This window comes from Mesocricetus auratus, unplaced genomic scaffold (assembly GCF_017639785.1).
Source record: "Mesocricetus auratus isolate SY011 unplaced genomic scaffold, BCM_Maur_2.0 Super-Scaffold_100022, whole genome shotgun sequence".
Lineage (NCBI taxonomy): Eukaryota > Metazoa > Chordata > Mammalia > Rodentia > Cricetidae > Mesocricetus > Mesocricetus auratus.
Genome location: NW_024429203.1, coordinates 2,255,887 through 2,277,542, shown reverse-complemented (window position 1 = coordinate 2,277,542; position 21,656 = coordinate 2,255,887). Strand labels below are relative to the sequence as shown.

Genomic DNA, 21,656 nt, shown 5'->3' with positions numbered 1-21,656 from the left:
GGCTGGTGAAATGGCTCAGGGGGTTCCTGCAGCCAAGCCTGACGTCCCGAGTTCAATCCCCAGGGTCCACACGATGGAAGGAGAGAACCAACTCCAACAAGTTGTCCTCTGGCTGTCATATAAAATTTAATAAAATACATGTTTAAAAATGTGCATAGTAGCCGGGCTGTGGTGGCGCACGCCTTTAATTCCAGCACTCGGGAGGCAGAGGCAGGTGGATCTCTGTGAGTTCGAGGCCAGGCTGGACCCACAGCCTCCGAAACAGAGAAACCCTGTCTCGTAAAACCAAAAAAAAAAAAAAAAGTGTGCACAGACAGGTTTGTTTGCCTAGGATGCTAGATTTGATACTGGAAAATCAAGTAACATACTCCCTAGCAAATGCATTAAATATAAAAGTCATTAATTAAGCTGGGCATGGTGGTACAGGCTTAGAGTCACAGCACGAGGGAGACTGAAGCAGGAAGGTCACAAGTTCAAGCCAGTGGGATTGTCATCCCTGAACTCAGGAGATGCAGGCATTAACATTAGGAGTTCAAGGTTAGCCTCTGCTGTATACTGAGCTCCAGGTCAGTCTGGGCTACTTGAAATCCTGTCACAAGCTCAGAAAAAGACCCAGGTCTACATGGTAGTGTATTCCTTTTTTTTGGTTTGTTTGGTTGGTTTGATTTTGTTTTTGTTGTTGTTGTTTTGTTTTTTGTTTGTTTGGTTTTGTTTTTTTTTTTAGGCAGGGTTTCTCTGTGTGGCCCTGGTTATCCTATCCTGGAACTCTGTAAACCAGGCTGGCCTCAAATCCCGGGATCTGTCTGCCTCTGCTTCTCAAATGCGGGGGTTAAAGGCACACCATGCCCAGCTTGTGGAATACCTTTAATCCCACTGCATGTGGAGGCAGAAGCAGGTAGATGTCTATGAGTTGGAGGCTACCCTGGTCTACATAGAATTCCAGGCTGGCCACTGACCAGGGATACACAGTGAGATTCTGTCTAGAAAAGAGAGAGACAGAGAAAGACAGATACACAGAGGGAGACACGGAGATGGGGAGGCAGGGGTGAGGTGCCTGAGAGATGGCTCAGAAGTTGAACGCTCTTACTGCTCTTGCAGGGGACCAGAGTTCCCAGCACCCATGCCTCACACCTGCCTCTACCTCCAGCTCCAGGAGATGAGCCTCAGACCTTGCTGGCATCTGCATGCACAAACCCACCACAGACACATAATTAAAAAAATAAAAATAAATCTATACCGTTCCCTGTCTAGGGCTACACAGAAAAGCACTGTCTCAAAAAGCCACCTTCCCCCCAAAAGTTACAGAAAACATTTCAATAACATTCAACATTTCCTTTAGAGACCTGGTAGAACAGGCATTGTAGAGCATAGTTATGACCCCAGCTACTTGGGAGACTTGGGACCTTGCAAGTTTGAGGACAACCTGGACAGCTTAACAAGACCTGTCTTAAAAGGTGGGGGAAGGTTTGGGACACGGCTCAGTGGGTGGAGGGTTTGTCTAGTGTGCACAAAGCACAGAATTCCATCCATAGCACCATATATATAAACCAGTGTGGTGATGTCTGCCCAAAATCCCAGCACCTAGATCTTCACGAGTTCAAGGTCATCCTGGGCTACTTTGGTCTATGTGAGGGTGTGGCTCACAAAGAGGTGACACAGTGTGGTGTGCTCATCTGGCGTGTATGAGAGCTCGGTTCACGCCCTGCTGAAAGGCTAAAATCTAGATCAAAAGAACATCCAAAAAAAAATGTTGAATTTTTTTTTTAATTTTTAACAGCTGGAGATCAAACTGAGAGCCTTGCTCACATTACACAAGCATACTACTCCTGAGTTACAGCTCCAAAGAAAATAGTCTGGGTTTTTCTTTTCTTTGTTTAAAGCTTGCTACTGGGTGAGGAGGGGGTCATAGGGCACCTTTTAGGACTTGATTCTCTCCTTCCAATGCGGGATCTGATGATCCAACTCAGGCTGTCAGGGTTCTGAGACAAACGCCTTTCCCCACTGAGACATCTTTTTTGTTTTTGTTTTTCGAGACAGGGTTTCTCTGTATTGTTTTGGAGGCTGTCCTGGAACTCACTCTGTAGACCAGGCTGGCCTCGAACTCACAGAGATCCTCCTGCCTCTGCCTCCCGAGTGCTGGGATTAAAGGCGTGCGCCACCAACGCCCGGACCCACTGAGCCATCTTGCTGGCCCATTTTCTTTCCTCCCTTTCTCTCTCTCTCTCTCTCTCTCTCTCTCTCTCTCTCTCTCTCTCTCTCTCTCTCTCTCTCTCTCTCTCTCTCTCTCTCTCTCTTTCTGTCTTTCTTTCTTCCTCTCTCTCTTTTTTAGAGGTGAGATCTCATGTAGCCCAGGTTGGCCTTCGACTCTCTCTTAGGGAAGGATGTGTTGACCCTTCATCCTCTGCCTCTCATGAGCTTTTGGGATTGTATGTCTGTGCCGCTACACTTACCTCCAACTTCCATACACAGTAATCTTAACTGGGTAAAGCTCACGTCTAGCACTTACTTATTGTATGTGCGAGCATGTGTGAGCCACGCTGCACGTGTGGAGGGGGCAAGAGGCAAATTGCAGGAGTGGGTTCTCCCTTTCTACCATGTGAGTCCTGGGGGTTGAAGTCGGCTGTCAGGCTTGGTGCCAAGTACCCCTGTCTGCTGAGCCGTCTTGGCAGCCCTAGGGGAAGAGTATCTGAGCTAAGATGATTATGGAACTGCGAAATGTTTGAAGCATTAATTATTTGTCTATTTGTTTGGGGCTTTTAAAAACATGTATGTAGCTGGCTGGTGGTGACACACACCTTTAATCCCAGCACTCGGAGGCAGGTGGATCTCTGTGAGGTTAAAACCAGCTTGGTCTACAGAGCTAGTTCCAGGACAGGTAGGGCTGTTACACAGAGAAACAAAAAAACTCCACGTACTTGTGTGTGTGTGTACCTCTGTGAGTTTATGAGCACCCAAATGTGCAGGATGCCAAAAGGGGGTGTCCAATTCCTTGGAACTGAGGTTGCAAATGACTGTGAGCTGCCTTCTGGGTGCTGGGAATTGAACCTGGGTCTTTGCAGAGCTGTCACTGCCCTTAGCCACTGAGCTGTCTCTCCAGCTCCCTGTTTTTGGCTTTTTATAGGAGGTCTGTGTAGCTCAAATTGATCTTGACTTCATGGGTCCTCCTGCCACAGTCTCCTAGGTGTTGGAATTTCACATACCTATGTGCCGTCCTGCCCAGCATTCTCTTTTTTGTGTGTGCTTTGTTTTGTTTTTTTGAAACAGGATTTCTCTGTGGCTCTGGAACTAGCTCTTGTAGACCAGGCTGGTCTCAGACTCACTAGGTAGCCCTGGCATTCATTATGACACTGAATTCACAGAGATCCACCTGCCTCTGCCTTCCCAGTGTTGGGAGTAAAGGTGTGTGACATCACACCCTGCATAGCCTTTTGTTTGTTTGTTTGTTTTAAGCATTTCTTTATCACCAGAAAAAAGAACCCTCACAATGAGCTCCCAGTCTCCACAAAAAAGTGACAGATATAGTCTAGAAATTAAGAAATAAAAATGGGGCTAGAGAGATGGCTCAGCAGTTAAAAGCACTGCTGTTCTAGAGGACCTGGGTTCGATTTCCAGCACCCACACGGCAACTAACAACTGTCAGTAACTCCAAGATCTGACCCCTCACATCCAGGTACATACAGGAAAAACACCAATGCAAATAAAATAAAAATAAATAATTAATTAATTAAAAAAATAAAAATGTCACTCTTTGACAATGTTTTATGTTCAAAAGAAATAAGAAAGAAGTTCAAACCAAAATAGCTCACAGAGAAATGATGGGAGTGAATAGCTAATAGGAAAATTATACAGGAAGAAAAAATATTAGCACACTTGAGATGGGGGTTGCCTCTGGTGGGAGAAGAAAAATAAATCACATTGGGGAAGGACTTGATTGTGGCTTTAAAGCTACTGACATTGTTACATTTCCAGTTTTTGGTTTGTTTTTCTCTCTGTCTTTGAAGTAAGGTCTCACTGCCTAACCTAGAAGTTGAATGTAGATCAGGCTAGCCTCACAAATTCTGTGATTAAAAATGTGTACCATGGGCCACCATGAGGGCAGCGACCACTTTTCTTTTTGTGAAGACAAGTGTTCCTTTACTATTCTGAAAATTCCCAGATTGATTTTAGGTGTTTCCTTGTTTATATGAAGTAACTGTTTTCTCTTGCTGCAACACAACACTCAATGTTGAATGTTTATGAAGAAAAAGTAGGGCTGGGGAGATGGCTCAGGGGTTAAGAGTAGTAGCTGCTCTTCCAGAGGACCTGGGTTCAGTCTCCAGAAACCACATGGCGGCTCACAGCTGTCCCTCACTCCAGTTTCAGAGACTCTGACACCCTCATACAGATGTACATGCAGGCAAACATCAACGCACATAAAATAAAAACAAATAAATAGAAAAGGAAAAGAGGGCAGGGTGGTGTCGCTCGTCTTTAACCCCAGCACTCAGGAGGCAGAGGCAGGAGGATCTCTGTGAGTTTGAGACCAGCCTGGTCTACAGAGCGAGTGCCAGGATAGGCTCCAAAGTCACAGAAAAACCCTGTCTGGAAAAAACAAAACAAAAAAGATGGGAGAGCATGGGATGGTCTTTCTGCACAAAGACAGCAAGGGCTGAGGTGGCTCAGTAAGACACCCTGCCCCGCCCAGGCCTGCATTCCACTCAGCACTCTCCCCTAAAAGAACCTAGTCTCTCTGTGTGTCTCTAAGATTCTATTTATTTATGTCTATGTGTGTGCATATGAGTGTCAGTGCCTCTGGAAGCCAGAAGAGGGCGTCAGGTCCCCCGAAGCTGGAGTCACGGGGTTGTGAGGCACCTGGCAGACTGTCCTCTGCAAGAAATCAGCCTCTTAACTGCTGAGCATCATTCAGTCCCAAACAACCCACTCTGGAGAGAACCAGCCAGGGTCCCTGGAGAAGATCAGTCCCTCCTGAGGGAAACACTCCTCACAATGACTAATTTCTTCCCACTAGGCCACACTTCTTACAGGTCCTACCACTCCCCTCCCCAGGCCCAGGCCGAAGCACACACCTCTGGAGACTCCAGCCTATCCGAACTATAGGTTACCATGCTTGTTTGGGGGGCTGAAGAGTGGACCTGGGCCCTCACCCATCATAGGCAAGAGCCCCACCGCTGAGTCATAGCGCCTGCTCTTACTCCTGCAATCTCAGTACCTGGGAGGTAGAGGCAGGAAAATTAGGAGTTCAAAGCTGACCTTGGCTACATAGCAAGTTTTGAGAACAGCCTGGATTACATGAAACTCAAAAAAGGGGCTATTTAGCCGAGGCCTCTTGAGGCCTGGTATTATACACAGGTAAAAATACATAGCCACGTGAAGCATCTACTTCATTGAATTTATTTATTTTGGTTTTTCAAGACAGGGTTTCTGTGTAGTCATGTCTGTCCTAGAACTGGCTCTGCAGGCTAGACTAGCCTGGAACTCACAGAGATCTGACTGCCTCTGTCTCCCCAGTGCTGGGATTAAAGGCATATACTGATATCACCAGCTTATTTTTTTATTAATTTTAAAATGCATTACATTTTAAAATTTTGTTTTGTGTAAATGTGTAGTGCACACATGACATGGCCCACTTGTGGAGGTGATGGGACAACTTTATGTAATGGGTAATTAACATAAAAGAGGAGAAACCCTATCTCAGGAAAAACAAACAAACAAAACCCAATGAAAACAGTTATCCTTTTTTTGACTAAGTCCATATCGTATTAGACATGACTTATTCATCCCCCAAACCCTCTTTCCAGTGATGGGGACTGGCGGTGAGCGGGGACCACCTTTTTTCTCCAGCAGATACTGGGGGCCATGGAGTCTCAGGTTGGGGGGGGGCCGGCCGGCCCGGCCCTGCCCAACGGGCCACTCCTTGGGACAAACGGAGCCACTGATGACAGCAAGACCAACCTCATCGTCAACTACCTACCCCAGAACATGACACAGGACGAGTTCAAGAGTCTCTTCGGCAGCATTGGCGACATCGAGTCCTGCAAGTTGGTTCGGGATAAGATCACAGGTGTGGCTCTTTCCGAGTGGCCTCGGGTGGCAAGCAGGGAGGAAGTGCCCTTGGAAAAACAAGTATGACCTGGGGGGCACCTCAGGATGGGTGGAGCCAAGTGGCTTTCTGGGGACCACTTTATCATGGGAAGGATAAATCAAAGCTGCAGCATGGCCAGGTGTGTTGGGGACCCTGGGCAGATTAGGGAAGTCACTCTTTTGGTCTTCCCACAGGGCAGAGCCTGGGCTATGGGTTTGTGAACTATTCTGACCCCAATGATGCAGACAAAGCCATCAACACCCTCAACGGCCTCAAATTGCAGACAAAGACCATCAAGGTGAGTGCCCCCACCTGTGTGACACAGGACCCTCACTGCCACCGTTCCCTCTACTCCTGACTGGTCTCTCTTCCTGACTGGTCACCTGGCTTTATTTCTCTGAGCTGAGCCTGGCCCCACCCATCAGTGTGGGAGATCACTGTGTCTTTATTTTACTATTCTGGTTTGTGTATGCATGGGTATATGTGTGCCACTGTATGTGGGGACTAGAGCAAGAGTGTGGGAATTGGCTTTCTCCTTTCACCATGACCAAAATCAGATGGTCCCTCAGCCTTGGGGCCAGTAGTCTTTACCAGTTGAGCTATTACTCCCTGGCTGGAGACTAGCGACCAACAGTAAGTCCCATGTTCTTTGGAAGACTTAGGGAGTCTGCCAGGTCCAGGAGGTGGGACAGAGTGACCAGAACCTCAAGGGCAGACCCCTCCCTCTCTTTGTCCTAGAAAAAGGGTGTGGCCCATGTGCCATCTGGAATCTAATCAGGGACTGGGGAGGGGAAGGGATGAGGGCCCCTCCTCCACCTTTGTGCATTGCCCCTCCCCCATGGCCTCCCTTCTCAGCAGCTGCGGCTGGGACCATGTGAGCCCAAGTTCCCTTGGGAAGAATCACCATGGAAACCCCCCTCTCTGAGTTGGCCTGGGGGTGTTTGGGCTCCTCCCTTCAAATATGCTCCAGGACCCCTGGGGAGGCCAGGCTGAGGGTGCCCATCTGGCCCCCAGTTTATCATGGGAACAGAAGCATAGGAATCTTTTCCTCTCCCCAGAGTGGGGGAAGGGAGAAAATGGTACCACTGGATGAGTCTGTCTATGGTCAGCTTGACCCAGAAGCCCAGGGGCATGAGGGTCGATAAACCTGCAGGGTAAGTAGGTCTGCAGGTGTGTGCAAGGCAGTGGACCGTGACTCTGTGGTTGTGGGACAGTGTCCTACGCAGGTGACTGTGTGAGATGGGTCTGGATGATTGAGGTGTGAGGTATAGGGCTGGGAGTGTGGCTCGATGGTAGAGTCCTTACCCAGCCTGAGTTCCATCTACAGCACAGATAGGAACAAGTGAGTGGCTGGGGAAGGGCCTGGAGAGACAGCTCGGCTGTTTGCATTGCCTTGAAGACCTAAATTTGATTCTCAGAACTCTAATAAACAACCCGGGCATATAAAGCCAGGCTTGGTGGCACACAACTTTAATCCCAGACTCGGGAAGTAGAAGCAGGCGGATCTTTGTGAGTTGGGGCCAACCTGATCTATGCAGCAAGTTCCAGGTCAACCAGAGCTATATAGTGGGACCCAAAGAAGGAGGAGGAGGTGGGGGGCAGATTTCTCAGTGCTGAAAGGTGAGGCAGGTTGATCCCCGGCATTCTATCTCAAAACTGGACAGCTCCTAACGACTCATAGGTTGGCCCTGGCCTACCCAGGCACACATACTCATGCACAAGATTTGAGGACTAGGGTTCAGTTTCTGCAAGTAGCACTTACCCAGCATGCACGAGGGCCTGGCCTGGCTCTCTAGCACTACATACACTGGGCCTGGTGGCACAAGCCTGTGATCCCAGCATTCTAGACGTCTCAGCAAAAAGATCAGAAGCTCAATATCATCGCGGTTTCACAGCAAGCCTGGGCGACACGAGACCATCTCAAAAACAGACAGCAGCAGCAACAGACAAAATGACTATGAGCGTGTAGAACCTGGTGTTAATGTGACATGTGCTTTGTGACACTACAATTCCTGTTGTGGCTTCCAGGGTACACTAGGGGATGTGTCTGGTGCAACAAGATATTTGTGTGACTTAGAGTGTGTGTGTGTGTGTGTGTGTGTGTGTGTGTGTGTGTGTGTGTGTGTGTGTGTGTGTGTGAGAGCCTGTGCCAGGTTTGTAGGCTGCGCTGCGGGGTTGGTACATGGTCAGCAAGTAATGGTTTTCTTACTGTAGTTCTGGAGACTCAATAGTATGAACATGACAGTGACTTTATAAGACACCCTCTAGCTAGTTTTGTCACCAAAGCTGTGCAGTGGGTGGATTTCTGTCCTGTGATTATTCTGGTCAGGCCTGAATGTTGCCCTGGCAGATTTGGGCAAAAATGATTTCAACTACTTGGATGCCCCAGGTCCCATCCCGGTGCGAGGTACATGAAAAGACAGCTACATCACCAAGGCCACCCCAGCATGAGTGACATCTCACAAAGCTGGGAACCTGGAGCTCACCACACAGCCTGCAGGCAGCTGCACAGGGTGGAGCGTGTCCTTTCCAGGGGCCCAGGTGGCTTAAACTAACTCCAGGCAGCTCGGCTGGTCCCTGCTTCTCCCAGGCAGCTGGTCTGGCCTCAGAGTCTCCTTTGCAGTTCTGTTCTGCAAGTCTCAGAGGAACTCTCAGCTCTTATAGGTTACTCTGGCAGGGAGGGACCTGCTGAATCGGATTAGTTTCAGGGACTTCCTGAAGCTAGTCTGAGTTACTTACCTCCCCTCGGGATGGACAGTTTCAATCTTGAAGGAAAACTGTTACCACATGTATAAGGTGCTTGCTGCAAGCACCAGGCCCTAAATCCAAATTCCCAGAACTCATGTGAAGACACACCTGCTTGTGGGCACCTTTAGGAAGTGGAGACAGGAGAGTCTCTGTACGCTTACCAGCCAAATGTGCTGCTGTCTGCAGCGGCACACCGGAGACCGAGGGGGGGAAAGTGAGGGCTAGCACTGCGGCTGTCCCTTCTCTCACACACGGCAGCATTTCCCGTACATAGCTCCACGCAGAGGCATAAGAAACATATGGAGATCTACTGTGCCTTACATGACCTGAGACCTAAGATGCCACCCCTAGCTGGGTGCAGTGGCACAGACTTGTAATTTCATCACTCCAGGCTGAGGCAGGGGTGGAGGGTGGGGGATGGGGCGGGGGGTGGGAGGGTTGCTGTGACTTCCAAGCTCTCATCCCCGAACTCTGGATCTCTGTGAGCAGCAGGCCCTGGGTACAGAGTGCCCCAGACCACCCACCCCCGGGCTATATAGTGAGACCCATATCTCATAAACAATAACAACAACAAACAGAACTGTCAAAGCCGTCACAGCCCAATGGGTTAGGAATCCTCAACACTTGGCTGCAATATTTATTTATTTATTTATTGTGTGTGTGTGTGCGTGTGTGTGTGTGTGTGTGTGTGTGTGTGTGTGTGTGTGTGTGTGTGTGTAGGATGTTTTTGAGACAGGCTCTCAGTCTCTCACTACATAACTTCAGGTGGAACATGCCATGTAGACCGAACAGGTCTGAAATTCACAGGAAGCTGTGCCTGCTTCCGCCTCCAGAGTGCTGGGATGACAGGATTGGACATAGGTAGAGAAGATGGAGGTGGTTTCCTGCTTGCTCCCTTTTAAAAGCTGTACTACATTTACTCATGTTTGTGTGTGTGTGGAAGCCCACTTTGGGAGTAAGTTCTGTCCTTCCACCCTGTGAGTCTGAGAGATCAAATTCGGGTCATTAGACCTGGTGGCAAGCGTCTTTCACTCCATCTCAAAAGCCCTGATTCCCTACGGCTCCACAGTGCACCTCCCCAAACTAACGCCAGACCTGGAACAATGGTCCCTATCTACCCCAGATTTAGAGGTTTGAATAGAAGCAGCAGAAAGCAGACCTCAGCAGAAGGGAGGGGGAGGGGTCCTCACCACCCTCCCTCCACAGACACTGGTCTCCCCATTGACACTTGTGGGCGGGGCCTCTGCGCTGAATCTCCAGGACATTGATAAAGACACAATGAGCTGGGGTTCCATAATACTCCATAAACAGACTTTTCTTTCCCCACTTCACAATACTCCCAGTGTCTGCTGTGAAAGTCTGAGTCTCCGACCTGTGAGCAGCTGCAGAGTTGGTGAGATGCGTCCTTTTAACGGCACAAAGGGAATGAATGACCTTGCCGAAGTGTATGCAACTCACAAGCCAGAAAAAAGCACCTTGAGTTAGGGTGATAGCAGGGCCAGTGAGAGGGCCCAGTGGGTTGAAAGGAGCTTGCTGCCAAACCTGATTATTTGAGTTTGATCGCTGAGTTTCACGGGATACCAGGTTAGAACTAACACGCACCAGATGTCCTGTGACCTACACTCACGCACACGCACGCACATTTGGGTTGGGTAGATGGCTCACAGGAGAAAGGGGCAGAGAACCATCTTCCTAAGCAGGTAGGTCTCTGACCTCTGCAATTAAGCATGGCACATGCACACACTTGTGCACATGCAAATGTAATTTAGAGCTGTTTTCATTTTTCAGGACTCAAGAGATAGCTTAGCAGTTAAGAGCACTGGTTGATCTGCCAGGAAACCAAGGTTCAATTCCCAGTGCCCACGAGTCTGCCACAACTGTCTGTAACTTAGTTCCAGGGAAGCCAGTGCCCTCTTCTGACCCCTGTGGGTACTGCATACACACAATGGACACCCACACCTATAGGCAAAACACTCACACACATAAAATAAAAATAAACAACGGGCAGTGGCCGGGCGCACGCCTTTAATCCCAGCACTGCCAGGGCAGAGGCAGGCGGATCTCTGTGAATTCCAGGCCAGCCTTGTCCACAGAGTAAGTTCCAGGACATGCACATAGAAACCCTATCTCAAAAAACCAATAACAACCAATAAAAAACAATGATAATACAAAAAATGATAATAATAATAATGCAAAATAAACCTTTTTAAAAAGTTACAATTTTTGAGCCGGGCGTTGGTGGCGCACACCTTTAATCCCAGCACTCGGGAGGCAGAGGCAGGCGGATCTCTGTGAGTTCGAGGCCAGCCTGGTCTACCGAGTGAGTTCCAGGACAGCCTCCAAAGCCACAGAGAAACCCTGTCTCGAAAAAACAAAACAAAAAAAAAGTTACAATTTTTGAGCTGGATATGCTGGTGCTTACCTTTAAATTCCAGTACCGGGAGGCAGAGGCAGGTGGGTCTCTGATCTTGATTGAGGTTAGCCTGGTCTACAAAGTGTGTTCCAGGACAGCCATAGCTACACAGTGAGACCCTGTCTCAAAAAAGAAAAAAAAAGTAAAATGTTAAAAATTTTGGACAGGAGCTTCACCTTTAATCCCAGCACTTGGGAGGCAGGTGGAACTCTGTGAGTTCGAGACCAGCCTGGTCTACAAGAGCTAGTTCCAGGACAGCCTCCAAAGCCACAGAGAGAAACACTGCCTCAAACCTCCCCCCCAAAAATTTTTTTGGACAGGGTCTCTATGTAGCCCTGGCTGTCCTGGCCTCAAACTCACAGAGACCTACCTGCTTCTCAAGTGCTGACACTGAGACTTGTGCTACCATATTTGGTAACTTTTACTTTAGCTTTAAGGCAGAGGAAGGAAGGAAGGAGCCATGGAGAATTCTGTGGGGAAGAAACTGGCTTTAGTGTGCAGGGCACCATTTGACTGCTTCATAGAATGGGGTTTGAACTCGAGGCAGAGGTCAGAGACTGGTGGCTGTTCCATTCTGATTTTTTGTCTGAAATAGTCATTATCACCACCCCTTCTTTAGTTTTTGTTTGTTATTATGTATACAGGGTTCTGCCTGCGTGTATGCCTGCAGGCCAGAAGAGGGCACCAGATCTCACTACAGATGGCTGTGAGCCACCATGTGATTGCTGGGACTTGAACTCAGGACCTCTGGGACAGCTGTCAGCGCTCTTAACCTCTGAGCCATCTTTCTAGCCCTCCTCTTTAGTTTTAGTTACATTTTGAATTTTATTCTACATGTGTATGTGTGAATGGCACACAGAGCTCAGTTTAAACATTGTTTCACATGCTTGTGTGTGTATGGTGGGGGGGCTCTTAGACATGAGGATATGGAGGTCAGAGGACAACTTACAGGAGTTGTCTCTTCTTCCACCATGTATGACCAAGGACTGAACTTAAGTGGACAGACTTGGCGGCAAGCCCCTTTGCCTGCTAAGCCCTCCTGTGGGCCCTGCGTTTTTATTTTATTATTTGCTTTTTTTAAATTAACTTACTTTTTTACATCCCAATCCCAGTTCCCCTCCCTCCTCTCCTCCCCCTCCCTCCACTTCCCCCTCCCCACCTCCCATCTGCTCCATGGAGAGGGTAAGGCCTCCCCTAGGAAGTCAACTAAGTCTGTCCCATCATCTCGTTGAGGCAGGACCAAGGCCACTCTCCACCCCCACACCCGTGTCTAGGATGGGCAAGGTATCTCTCTATATAGATATTATTATTTTTAATACAAATGTAGAGTGGTAAAACATTCGTGGGATTTGGATCCTTTTGGCTTCAGTTTGTAAAGATTGCAAATAAGTCAGTTATGGTTTTCGGGGGAGACAGTTCCTGACCGCTTCACCTAAACACACCCCACCCCACAAGCTCTACCCTGTGTTTGCAACTTTGTGGGCTCAGCTCTCGTTCTGTACATGGTCTGGGAAGCCGGTGCGGTTCCTATGCAGGGAGGATGTTTCCCAGCTGAGCCCCTGCTGCCCCCTCCTTTGTTGTTTTGTTTTGTTTTGTTTTGTTTTGTTTTCTATGTTTTGTCTGAGACAAGGCCCTGGCTGTCCTGGAACTCACAGAGGTCCACTTGCCTCTGCCTCCTGAGTGCTGGGATTAAAGGTCTGCGGCACCACTCCTGCCTCTCCCAAACATTTTCTTTTCTTGAGACCCAGCACTGGGCGTGGCCCATAGGCTCAGACTGGCTGCCGGTGACGCCAGGGATTGCCCTGTGGCCCTTCCCAGAGCTGAGGTGACAAGCATGCAACAGAACATTGAGCTTATTTTTAGATAGAATTATTATTAATCCTCGAGCTGCTGCGTGGGTGTGGAGTCAAAGGATGCTTTGGGAGTCATTTCTTCCTTCCACCCTTAGTTCGCGGTAGCAAACCCACCCAGGCCACCACTTTTCACGGAGCCATGGCCAGGGCCTGCCCGCTTGTGTGTGTGTGTTTGTTGTTTATTGTGAGCACTGGGAATGGAACTCAGGTACTTCGTTTTGCACAGCAAGCCCTTCCAATGGGACCATCTCCCCAACTCCTGCTTTGTTCTTTGAGACAGGGTAAGATTTGGCCCAGGCCAGACCTGAGCTTACTATGTAGTGGAGTATGACTTAACTTCCGATCCTCCCACCTCCGTCCGCCGGGTCCTGGGATGACATTGTCCCTGTGGTGCTGAGGATGGAGCCCAAGCTTCTTGCATGATAGACAGGCAGTTCACCCACTGAACCCCAGCCCCAGCCTTGGGCGACTTGTGAAGTGAATTAGCTGGCTGTGGGGGCACTTCTGAGTCTCCTGGGTTCCCATGTGCCCTGCTGTCCTCTGGTCCCCTGCCTAGGTGTCCTATGCGCGCCCCAGCTCTGCCTCTATTCGGGATGCTAACCTCTACGTCAGCGGCCTCCCCAAGACCATGAGCCAGAAGGAGATGGAACAACTCTTCTCCCAGTACGGCCGCATCATCACTTCTAGAATCCTGCTGGACCAGGCCACAGGTCAGAATGTCAGGAAGAGAGGGTGCTCGGGCCAGGATGTCCCCGGGAGGGGAGAGTCACAGGAGAGGGTACAGAGTATCTGAGACCAATGCTCCACACTCCTGGCAGGTGTCTCTCGGGGTGTGGGATTCATCCGCTTTGACAAGAGGATCGAGGCGGAGGAGGCCATCAAGGGACTGAATGGACAGAAACCACTGGGTGCAGCTGAACCAATCACGGTCAAATTCGCAAACAACCCAAGTCAGAAGACGGGACAGGCCCTGCTCACCCACCTGTACCAGTCCTCTGCCCGGCGCTACGCGGGTCCCCTACATCATCAGACACAGCGCTTCCGGTGAGCCAGAGCTCCCAGACCCCCAACCAGGTGCCCAAGCCCGAAGCTGCTCTCCCTGAGCCTGTTTTCTTCAGGGTAGGGACCAAGGGATACCCACCAGCAGGAACATGAAAGGCCGTGTGCCAGTACATAGAGCAGGTGTTTGCCAGCCAATACGGCTGGCGGCGAAATGAAGTCCAGCTGTGGCTCTCTGTGTCTCTGTCTCTCTGTGTCTCTGTCTCTCTGTGTCTTTCGCTGTCTCTGTCTCTCTGTCTCTGTCTTTCGCTGTCTCTGTCTCTCTGTGTCTTTCGCTGTCTCTGTCTGTCTGTCTGTCTCTGTCTCTCTATGTCTCTATCTCTCTGTCTCTGTCCCTCTGGGTCTCTCTCTCTTTCTCTCTCAGACTCCCTGTGTCTTGGTCATGATGCCTATTGCTGGGATAAAGCACCATGACCAAAAACACTGTGAGAAGGAGTTTATTTCAACTTACAGCTAACAGCTCACCCTGAGGGCACGTTGGGGCAGGAACCTGGAGGCAAGAACTAAACCAGAGACCACGGATAAACCCTGCTTACTGGCCGATTTGCATAGGGGCGGCACCACCCACAGAGGGCTGCTCTCCCATGTCAATCAAGAAAATGCCCCCAGACTTGCCCACAGGCCAATGTGGTGGGAGCATTTTCACAGTTGAAGTTCTTCTTCCTAGATGACCCTAGTTGTGTCAAATTGACAAACAAACAAACAAAAACAAAAACAAAAAAGCCCACACTCCCCCAAATTAGAAAACACCCTGGACACCCTGTGCCCTAGTTTTCTCTGTATGTCTGTCCTGTCTTTTCTCCCCTATCTCTGTCTCTCTTTCTGTCAGCAGTCTCTCCTATGTTCTGTCGTAGGCTTTTTGTCTGTGTCTCTTTATCTCCATATCTCTGTGTCTGTCTCTCTGCTCCTGTGCATTTGTCTTTCTCTTCTTGTCTCTTTTTCTGTCTTTCTCTTTTTTCTCTTTCTCCCCCCTCGATTTCCTCGTGTGTAACACCACACCAAACATTTCCTCTCATGTATATAGTGTGCTGGCCATGATCATATTCCCTGCGTGGTAACCAGGTAGAACAGAGCTTGTACTGTGCCATTTACTGAGATTTCTTCACCTGAGACAGAGAGCAGACGAGCCCAAAAGAAGGATCCTGGCCGCTCCAAGCAGGAGGTCAATGGGAGCTCCTGGTAGCTCAGGTGGCTGTGCGAGCTTCCCACCCTCCTGTGGGCTCAGGAAATAAACCCCAAGGCTGTACTGCCATGTTTGTAAGCCCTCCTCTTAAGCCAGAGCTCTCAGCCCCTGGGTCCTCTGGGTCCTCCCGGCCCACAGAGGCATCGGGAGAGCAGGACAAGATGGTTCTGGCGAGGCAGCAGCAGGACTGGCGAGAAGCAGCCCCGAATGAGTGAGGTTCCGTGCCAGGCAGTGTCCAGCAGGGCTGGGAGCGGGCGGCTGTGGGGGTGGGGAGAACTGGCTGTCGCATCGACAGAAGGTGGGTCACAGGCCACTCTGACAGCTGCTTCTGCCTCCACAGGCTGGACAATTTGCTCAACATGGCCTATGGAGTCAAAAGGTAACAGTGCTCCTGCCCCACAGACCCTTCCCCACAACCCCCTTACCTTGATGGCCTCCTGTAACCCCTGCATGTCCCTTGTCCCCGGGACCCTTGGGTAACCCTCTCTGCCTGTGTCTAGGAGACGATAACCTCAAGACTAAGAGCAGAGCAGATGTCTAGGGTGGCTGGCTACAGGAGGTGAAGCATGGAGAGCTGTCTGTAGCTCTCACACTTTCTTATCATCTCAACAAAAGTAGGGTGCAGTTGTGCCCCCCACATGAACCCTGACTAACTATTGTTTTGTGTGCTAGGAATGGGACCCTGGGACTTCTGCATGCTAGGCTTGCACTAAGCCGTGCCCCCAGGCCCTCACTGGGGGACTCAAGGCAGGGGCTCAATAGCCAAGCCATTCCTAAGCCCCATCCAGCAGCTACCATTGTTGGTTTTGTCTACGACCATGGAAGGTTCCCTTTCCTCCCCACAGTGGCTATAAACCTGGAAGTCGTCCTAGCTTTATTCACATGCCTGCTCTTGTGAAAGTCTCCATGTTTACTGTGTCACAAGCTGTTGGGAACATGTTGAATATCAAAAGCTTGGCTTGAGGCCAAGGATATAGCACACCGCAGGCAGACTTGCTCTCTCTTGGACATGAACTCGAGACAGAACACAGTGCGTGGTGCATGATAAAAGGTGGCCGAGTACGAATACTGTCACCGACGTTCATGTTCTCAGTCCACAGGAAGGAGATGTGAGTGAGGGTGGTCAGGGCAGGGCAGGGGCAGCATAAGGGTCACATGATGGTGGCCAGAAGAGGCCTGGTCCTTCTGTGCAGAGGCCTGGAGGGCACCGGACAGCAGAGACAGCTGGTGCACGGGCTCGGAGGAGGGAGGAGCTGAGGCCGCATGGTCAAGGTTAAGGGATCCCGACTCTCAGAGTCTTGTCCTTAAATCAAGTGACTTAATCCTGAGGGTGAGGAAGCAGTGGCTTTCTAGCCTTTAATCGTCAACAAACAACCTACTAAGCGTCACCTGAGAGGTAAGACATCCCAGGGAACAATGTCAGGAACATGATGGTAACATGAAACACGGTTGTTCTTCTTACATATTAGGGACACATCCCAAGACTCCTTGTGGATGCCTGAGACTGGCATGGAAACCTCTATATATTTTATTTACTTAAATTTCTACCTATTTATTTATGTGATTTTTTGTTTGTTTCTGAGGCAACGTTTCTCTGTGTAACCTGATGTCCTGGAACTTGCTCTGTAGACCAGGCTGGCCTTGAACTCACAATCTACCTGCCTCTGCCTCCCGAGTGCTGAGATTAAAGGCATGTGCCACTGGCCCTGGTTCATTTATTTTTATTATTATTATTTTGTACTGGAGAGGAAACTGAAGTCTTGTGAATGAGCACTGCACCCACTGAGTTACACACCCAGCCCTCCTTATGTTTCTTGACACGGGGGCTCACGTGGTGTGTGCAGACCAACAGCTCTGAGCTGAGCAGGTCCTTGAACTCCTGCTCCTTTCGCCTCTCCCTCCTGAGCGTGGGGTGGCAGGTGTGTTGAGTTTATCTTCTTACTTTTTACTTTGAGCTTGTGACTCTCCTGCCTCAGCATACTAGGGCGGCAAGCCAGCACCACCAAGCGGCTTCTTCATAATTTCACAGATAGAGTTGTCCTTTTCTTAGGTAGCAGCAGCTTTACTAGTGACCTCAGCATATGATCCCCTCTTTTCCACATGGGAAGAGCTTTCACCTTCTCCCTGAAAGAAAACCTTTTTACAAGTTTCTCTCAGGCATCTCTAAATCACCAGCATTAACCGTTAATCAATTACAATAAGGGTTCCTTAACACAGAAACTACGATTTTAGATAGTCAGTCTGATAATATGACAACATTTTAGACAGTCAGTCTGATAATATGACAACATTTTAGACAGTCAGTCTGATAGTATGACAACAAAGTAGCTAATGGGAGTGTAGCATATACTGCATGGACACACTTGCCGAACTGTGGCATTTCATCCTGCTACTCGAAACAGTGTAGTCTTTCCTTTTGTTCTCCTTATGTTTCCTTTTCTTATTTCTTCTTCTTCTTCCGCCTCCTCCTACCCTCTCCTTCCTCTCCCCATCCCTTTCTTCTTCTACATAGGGTTTTACTATGTAGCTGGCTGGCCTTGAACTCACAGAAATCTCTCCATCTCTGCCTCTGGTGCTGGATTAAAGATGTGTGCCACCACACAAGGATTTTTTGCTTCTTTGTTTGGTTTGGGGTTTCGTTTTAAGACAGTGTCTCATGTATCCCAGGCTGACTTCAAGCTTGAGGTGTAGATGATGATGATGTTGAACCCCTCATCCTGCTGTTTCCACCGCCCTAGTGCTAGATTGACACAGCTGAGCGACTGAGTACGTCATGCTTGACTTCTTCGTGAAGCAGGAGCAGGGCCAGTCAGGGGCTGGGGACTGACTTCAGATCCCCAGCATCATATGAAGCCCAGGAATGGCAGTGGGCGTCTGTAGTCCCAGATGGGGCAGAGGCAGGAGGATCCAAGGGGTGGGGGAGGGGCACAGAGGAAGACAGAGACAAGAGAGACTGATTTAACAAGAAAGGCTGTCTTGAGTTAAAGCTGGAACAGACCCAACAGTCCAAGTATTGAAGTAAGTTTTTGCTATGTGACCTTAGCCTTCCAAGAGCAAGAATGACAGTCCCGAGCCACCTCGATGTGTGCAACTTAACAAGATGGCTCAGAGGGCAAAGGGGCTGCCACACAAGCCTGACCACCTAAGTTCAATGCCCCAAACCCACACAGAAGTGAGAGGAGAAAGCACTCTGACCACACGTGTCATGGCATGTGTGCTCCCTTCCTGCCACACGCACACACAATAACTGATAATTCAACAAAACATATTAAAACGTCTTTATGTTTGTGTACTTCCTGATCTTCATAACTCTGAAGGCAGATTCAGGAAGATCACAAGTTAGAGGTTAGCCTGGGCTATGTGGTGAGACCCAGTCTCAAAAAGCCAAAACATGAGCTGGAGAGATGGCCCGGTGGTTAAGAGCACTGTTGCAGAGGACCGGGCTCAGTTCCCAGCACCCACACAGTGGCACAGCCATCTGTCACTCCAGCTCCAAGGCTACTGCAGGCCACAGACGCGTGTGTCCCACATACACATGCACAGGCAAACACACATAAAAATGAAATCCAAACTGAGCATGGGGACACATGTCTAGGGAAGCTCTCTGAAGGCCAGCCTGATCTACATAGTGAGTTCCAGGACAGCTAGAACTACACAGAGGAGCCCTGCCTCAAAAACAAAAACAAACAAATAAATCTAAACAATATTTTTTAGAAAGCCAAAACAAACAAATAAACAAAACCCCAACCAAACCAATCAGTGAATTGCCTATTTTTGGAGATTTCCCTTTAATATGCTCAAACCAAAGGCAATGACCACAGGTCATTGAAACCAGAGAAAAAGAGAAACTTTGAGGCAGGAGGGTGCTATTTGTGATTTGGGTGAGAAGAGACCAGAAAGACAGACAGGCGAGGCCACGTTTAGTTCAGAGGATGGTGCTGGAATGCTGCCCTCGGAGGGCGACCTGTACTGCTCTCTCCTAGGGCCAGTTTCCACCCACACAGAGAGTTGAAATGGAGTCAGAGTCAGGGCAGATTAGCACCAGGACAGGTCAGACCTGGGTTCAAAAAGAACTAGAGGAAGAGGAGCCCCAGAGACTGAGACAAGAACAGCATCCAGTTCAAGGTCAGCGAGGGAGGGCACAGAAGAGGCAGTCTCTCTCTCTCTCTCTCTCTCTCCCTCTCTCTGTCTCCCTCTCTCTGTCTCCCTCCCTCCCTCTCTCTCTCCCTCTCTCTCTCCCTCCCTCTCTCTCCCTCCCTCTCTCTGTCTCCCTCTCTCTCTCCCTCTCTCTCTATCTCCCTCCCTCCCTCTCTCTCTCCCTCTCTCTCTCCCTCCCTCTCTCTCCCTCCCTCTCTCTGTCTCTGTCTCTCTCACACACACACACACACACCCCAAAGCTGGTTTTGAAGGGGTGGGGGGAGAGTGTTTGCCCGGCACGCACAGTCTTGGGTTCCACCCCAGCCCTGCGTCAGCCAGGTGTGCAATGCCAGCATTCGGGAGGTAGAGGCAGGGGACGCAGAAGTGCGGGATCCAAGGGCAAAAAGCAAGAACCCACCCGTGGCTACAGTGAGTTCAAAGCCAGCTGGGCCACACAGAAAAGAAGTTGAGAAGGGTCCCTACAGAAGATCAACAGGGCTGAGGACCAGGTAGGGTCAAAGGTTGTGAGATCAGGATAAAGATGACACCTTGGGACAGGATCACAGGTGATATTTGGAGAGATTTGGAGGTCAAGAAAGTTTGCTGGTCAGGGGCTGGTGTCTTGGTAAGGTCAGAAACAGGTAATGGGGTCGTAGCTAGATCAGGATGCTACAAGGGACATACGTAGTACACAGTATAGGGTTCTCCCAGTGGGGGAGTCGGAAGCATGCTGGGGATCAGGGCAGAGCCCGCGTGACCCCCAAAGTAGTCCCCTGTCGCTCATCGCCAGGTTCTCCCCAATCGCCATCGATGGCATGAGTGGCCTGGCAGGCGTGGGCTTGTCCGGAGGCGCTGCAGGCGCTGGCTGGTGCATCTTCGTGTACAACCTGTCCCCGGAAGCTGATGAGAGCGTGCTGTGGCAGCTTTTCGGACCCTTTGGGGCGGTCACCAACGTCAAGGTCATCCGAGATTTCACCACCAACAAGTGCAAGGGTTTCGGCTTTGTCACCATGACCAACTACGACGAGGCAGCCATGGCCATCGCCAGCCTGAACGGCTATCGCCTGGGCGAGCGCGTGCTGCAGGTGTCCTTCAAGACCAGCAAGCAGCACAAAGCCTGAGCGTTCACCGCCCTCCCTCCCGGGCAGCAGAGAGAGAGAGAGAGAGAGGGAGAGAGAGAGAGAGAGAGAAAGAGAGAGGGAGAGAGAGAGAGAGGGAGAAAGAGAGAGAGAGAGAAAGCGTGATCGCAAGAGCAGGAAGACCCACACGCCTGCAAAAACCACCACAGGGTGAGCATTGGGATGGGGAGGGGCCTGCAGGGAATAGAGGGGAAGGGGTCCCCCACCTTGTCCTCCCTGCTTCCCCCACCAGCTGGGGCTTGTTCACTCTCTCGTCTTGGTTTGGTTCATGGTGATGGCTTTTGTTTCTTTTTTCGGCTAAAACAAAAAGAAGAAAGCAGAGAGGAGACCCCCCCATCCCTCCTCACCCTCACCACCCTGCATGGGATGGCTTAGGGGACACTGCAGTGCCCACCCAGGCCTCCCTTGCCCAGGCCTGTCCTATCCCGAGAGAAAGGGGAGGGAACAGGTTTAAAAATCCCCACAACAGCAAAAAACATGAAAGAGGGGTGTGGGTATCCCCATCCCCTGCCCCAGTCCCTGGGCAGAAAACAGGGAGCAGGATTGGGGCAGGGCAGGAAGCAGAAACAAAATGAAAAAAAAGGGTGGGGTGGGGCGGGGTGGGGGGAGAAAAACTCTATTTTTGTAAAAAGGGAAAAAGACCTCGTGGAGAATTTTTACTGGGGATTCTTGAACTTGAAAAAAAAATCACAAAAGACAAAAAAAAAAAAAAAGAAACTATTTTGGCAAGTTATGTTTACCAACTAACTGGGGCAGGGGGTGCAGGGAACAGGGCTGAGGGGTTGAAAGTCCATAGGGCCACCAGTACACACACACACTCACACACACACACACACACACACACACACACACACACACACACACACGAGTCACAAGAAGACAGAAGGGACGTACACTTGGACCTTGGAGACACAGATACACAACACATACAGAAACATTTCAGGATACATTCAGGAAGGTTGATCAAACCCACACCAAAGGATGGAGACACAGGGACAGAATCTTGGGGCTGCATAAACATAGATACAGACATTGGCTTCTT

The 21,656-nt window shown here is 49.8% G+C and overlaps 1 protein-coding gene across 3 annotated transcripts in view; it reads left to right on the top strand.

Annotated features, from left to right (window-relative positions):
* Positions 1 to 21,186, top strand: part of Elavl3 (ELAV like RNA binding protein 3) — a 29,432-nt gene extending 8,246 nt beyond the window's left edge. Inside the window, exons 2-7 of one of the 3 annotated variants that reach the window (XM_040730000.1) lie at positions 5,845 to 6,061; positions 6,277 to 6,380; positions 13,653 to 13,806; positions 13,915 to 14,140; positions 15,679 to 15,717; positions 20,245 to 21,186. In XM_040730000.1, coding sequence (XP_040585934.1) covers positions 5,845 to 6,061; positions 6,277 to 6,380; positions 13,653 to 13,806; positions 13,915 to 14,140; positions 15,679 to 15,717; positions 20,245 to 20,596 — 1,092 coding nt within the window. In that variant the 3' untranslated portion in view covers positions 20,597 to 21,186. Of the gene's footprint in view, positions 1 to 5,841; positions 6,062 to 6,276; positions 6,381 to 13,652; positions 13,807 to 13,914; positions 14,141 to 15,678; positions 15,718 to 20,244 lie in introns of all 3 variants that reach the window. The other 2 variants (XM_040730001.1, XM_040729999.1) reach the window with 2 other exon arrangements.
* The last annotated feature ends 470 nt before the right edge of the window (positions 21,187 to 21,656 follow it).